At 42.8% G+C, this 3,082-nt stretch overlaps 1 protein-coding gene across 1 annotated transcript; it reads right to left on the bottom strand.

The window, feature by feature from the left end:
• Positions 1-2,345: 2,345 nt before the first annotated feature.
• LOC131498505 (keratin-associated protein 3-3) lies at positions 2,346-3,082 on the bottom strand. Its single transcript, XM_058705816.1, has one exon. It carries the CDS (start codon positions 3,009-3,011, stop codon positions 2,715-2,717), a length of 297 nt encoding a protein of 98 aa, XP_058561799.1. The 5' UTR covers positions 3,012-3,082; the 3' UTR covers positions 2,346-2,714.

Raw genomic sequence — 3,082 nt, 5'->3', positions numbered from 1 at the left:
CGAGCTCAATCCCCTACCTGCACCGACGCAGCGGTGACATACCAGGGAAGGAGAGCAAATTTCAAAAGGACAAAGGTTTTATTGGGGCCTAGGGGCAGTTGGTGAGGTAATGGCTATGGCCTCAGCCGATTGGCTGGGGAAGGGTCCTGGGGAAGGGTCCGAGTCCTGTTAGGCAGGTGAGGGGAGGGTTACTCAAGGGGAGGAGGTGTGGTCAAGGTGAAGGACACAGAACAAGATGGAGTCGGCCGGCGTAGGCCCGCCCTTTCAGTGGCACATTTTGGGGTGGCTTGCCCTTGACCCCTACAGGGCTGTCTGTGATAGTGAAGACATAAACTAAAGGTTGATAATAAAAAGAAACAAAATATGATTGTTAGTTTCTTACTTCAGAACTTTTTGCTTGGAGGTTTCAGGCTTGAAACCCTTTGCTTAAGGAGCCCCAACCTCAGAAGTCTTTGTATTTCTTCTCTCCTCATCCTCTCCTCCTCTTCTCCCCATCTTCAGTGCTTTCAATTCATGATGAGTTAGTAAGGTGCTGTTCTGTCTGGAGCAGCCGCTCCCCACCTCTCCTGCCTGGTCATCTTTTAACACTTAGCCTGGATAGCTTGGTGGCTTTCCATAACTATCCCTCACCCTGACGCTGAATCACCAAATCTGGGTTTTAGTTACTCTTTCTGTGTGCTTGCGTGCTGTGCTGCTCACATCTCAGTCACAGCAGGAACCACATGGCATCATAAATATACCCATCCGCCATATGTAGGCCACATGTATTGTGATTACAGTAACTTGTCTGTTTCCCTCACCAGATCTGAGAGAAACTTGAGAGCACTCAAGGTAATAACATTTCTTTTATCTTTACATCCTTAGCACGGATATGATGCCTGGCACAAGGGAAGCACTCATGAAATATTGGCCAAATGAATGAGTGAATGAACGAAATCACTTGTTGGCAGTATTCTAGGTTGTGCCCCATGTACCCCATGGCTGCTAAATTCTGTTCATTTAAACCACTGATGAGCCTATAAGATCCTGTGAGCAATCTCATTCTTGAGGGACTGACACGCACACTAAGGGTATTTAGAAACATGTTTATTTATTTAAAAATGTTTTTTTAAATGTTTGTTTCAATTTTTTGAGAGAGAGAGCATGAGCAGGGGAGGAGCAGAGGAAGAGGGAGAGAGAGAATCCCAAGCAGGCTCCACACTGTCAGCCTGGACCCGGATGCAGGGCTCAAACCCACAAACTGTGAGATCATGACCTGAGCTGAAGTTGGATGCTCAACTGACTGAGCCACCCAGTGCCCCTAGAAACTTGTATATTTATAGGCACTTGCTGCTTCCCTTCCCTACCTTTTTCTTTTTCACAAATATTCTTTTAGTTTTAGATCAGTACTTTTCAGATTTTGACTTGTGCCTTTATATATTAATGATACTTATATACATTATACATTCATCATACATACATACATCGTAATATGTGTTGTATATGTATTCTATGTGTGTTATCTTTCTAAGGCAGGGCAAAGGATAATCTGCTTAAGATAAAATGAAGTAGGCTGGTAAAAAGAAGTATAGTTAAGTCATAGATTAAATCATGTTTAATCAAGTTTTTAGCTCCAGTTCTCAGCCCATTTCCTAAAGAGTTTTGGCATTCTGTTGATGGTGGCCAGTAGAAATATATTCCTAGTGCCCTGCTACTGGAGTTGACCACTTAAGTTTTCTCTAAGGGAAATGAAGTTGAAATTGATAGGCCTACTAAGTGACTCGGTCTTAGAACTGAATACCTGCCACTTTTAACCTGTGAGCCACTAGATCCTTTTCTGTTAAAATTGGATGTGATGATTTTGCTAAAGATTCTTACATTTTATATTTCTCTTGCATGTTGTAAGTTGAGGCCATAACTGTCAGTTCAGCTTCTGGTCCTTAGAGTTGGAGGCTCTGTGATATGGCAGAAAGAATAGGGCTTTAAAATCAGACATACGAGGAGCTGAATTCTGGCTTTCTTACTAAGTAACTTTGAGAATGTTGAGTAACTCTTACAGCTTCATTTTTCTCATCTATTAGCGATGTTTTAAGGATTGTGTGAGTTAATAATGTGATTTCCTCAGCAAAATGTAGGTTAAGTAAATGTTGGCTCACTTCAAATTGCATTTGTCTGAGGAAAAGAGGAGAATGGAAAAGCTAACCAGTTTGAAGTTAGCAGCCTAGAAGCTAGCTAGTTCCAGTCATTCTTTTAGAAGATTGTTCTGGTTTTTTTTTTGTTAAATAAAATAATCATCTTATCTTTACCTTTTTTTTTTTAAATTAAGGAAATATACCAAAAACTCTAACATAAACAAGCAACATATCTTGCCAGAGAAATAAAGTTTATTGGAAAACCCATCAAGAATTTTTTTTTTTTTACTCTGAAAATATCCACTATAAGAAATGGGATCCAAGAAGCAACATGACCAAGAAAATATAGTCTGGGTTCTTACAGATTTCAATAGAATTTCAATAATAGATGATGTTCACCTGCCCAAATGAACCAAATGGTTATTCAGGCAAATAGCCATAAAGAAATTCTTGATTTTCTTTCCATTAAAATCAAAGGTAGGTTTTCCATGTCTGGGCCATCTGGTCTGCCTCAACATCATGATCAACTACTGAGGCAAATGAATACTGAGTAGACAGCTTCTGGGTTCTTCATTGTCAGGCACAGAGCAAAGCAGCCATCACTCAGCAGCAGCTTGAGATGCAGGGCTCACAGCTGGGCTGGGTATAGGTTGTGAGGTTGATGGTCTCCAGGCACGGGGTGGGCTGGCAGGAGTTGAGCAGGAAGCAGGTGGGCACACAGGGCTGGGGAATGTGGCAGGGTGGGGGGCAGTTGTCACAGCAGGTTGGCTCCAGTAACCAAGTCGTGTGTGGGCAGGTGCTGGGCAAGCAGACTCCGCACCGGCAGCATCTGTCAGAGGAGCAGATGGTGGTGGCGGGGCCGGTGGGGACGCTGCAGCAGCAGGGGACACAGCAAGCCATGGCGCTGGGAATCTGGTTTGCTTTTGGTTTCTTGGAAAGATGAGGTTTCTGAGATACAAATGTCTCCTCTT

This window comes from Neofelis nebulosa, chromosome 16 (assembly GCF_028018385.1).
Source record: "Neofelis nebulosa isolate mNeoNeb1 chromosome 16, mNeoNeb1.pri, whole genome shotgun sequence".
NCBI classification, from domain to species: Eukaryota; Metazoa; Chordata; class Mammalia; order Carnivora; family Felidae; genus Neofelis; species Neofelis nebulosa.
The sequence above is the reverse complement of the archived record's forward strand: the minus strand, read 5'-3'. Positions and strand labels throughout refer to the sequence as shown.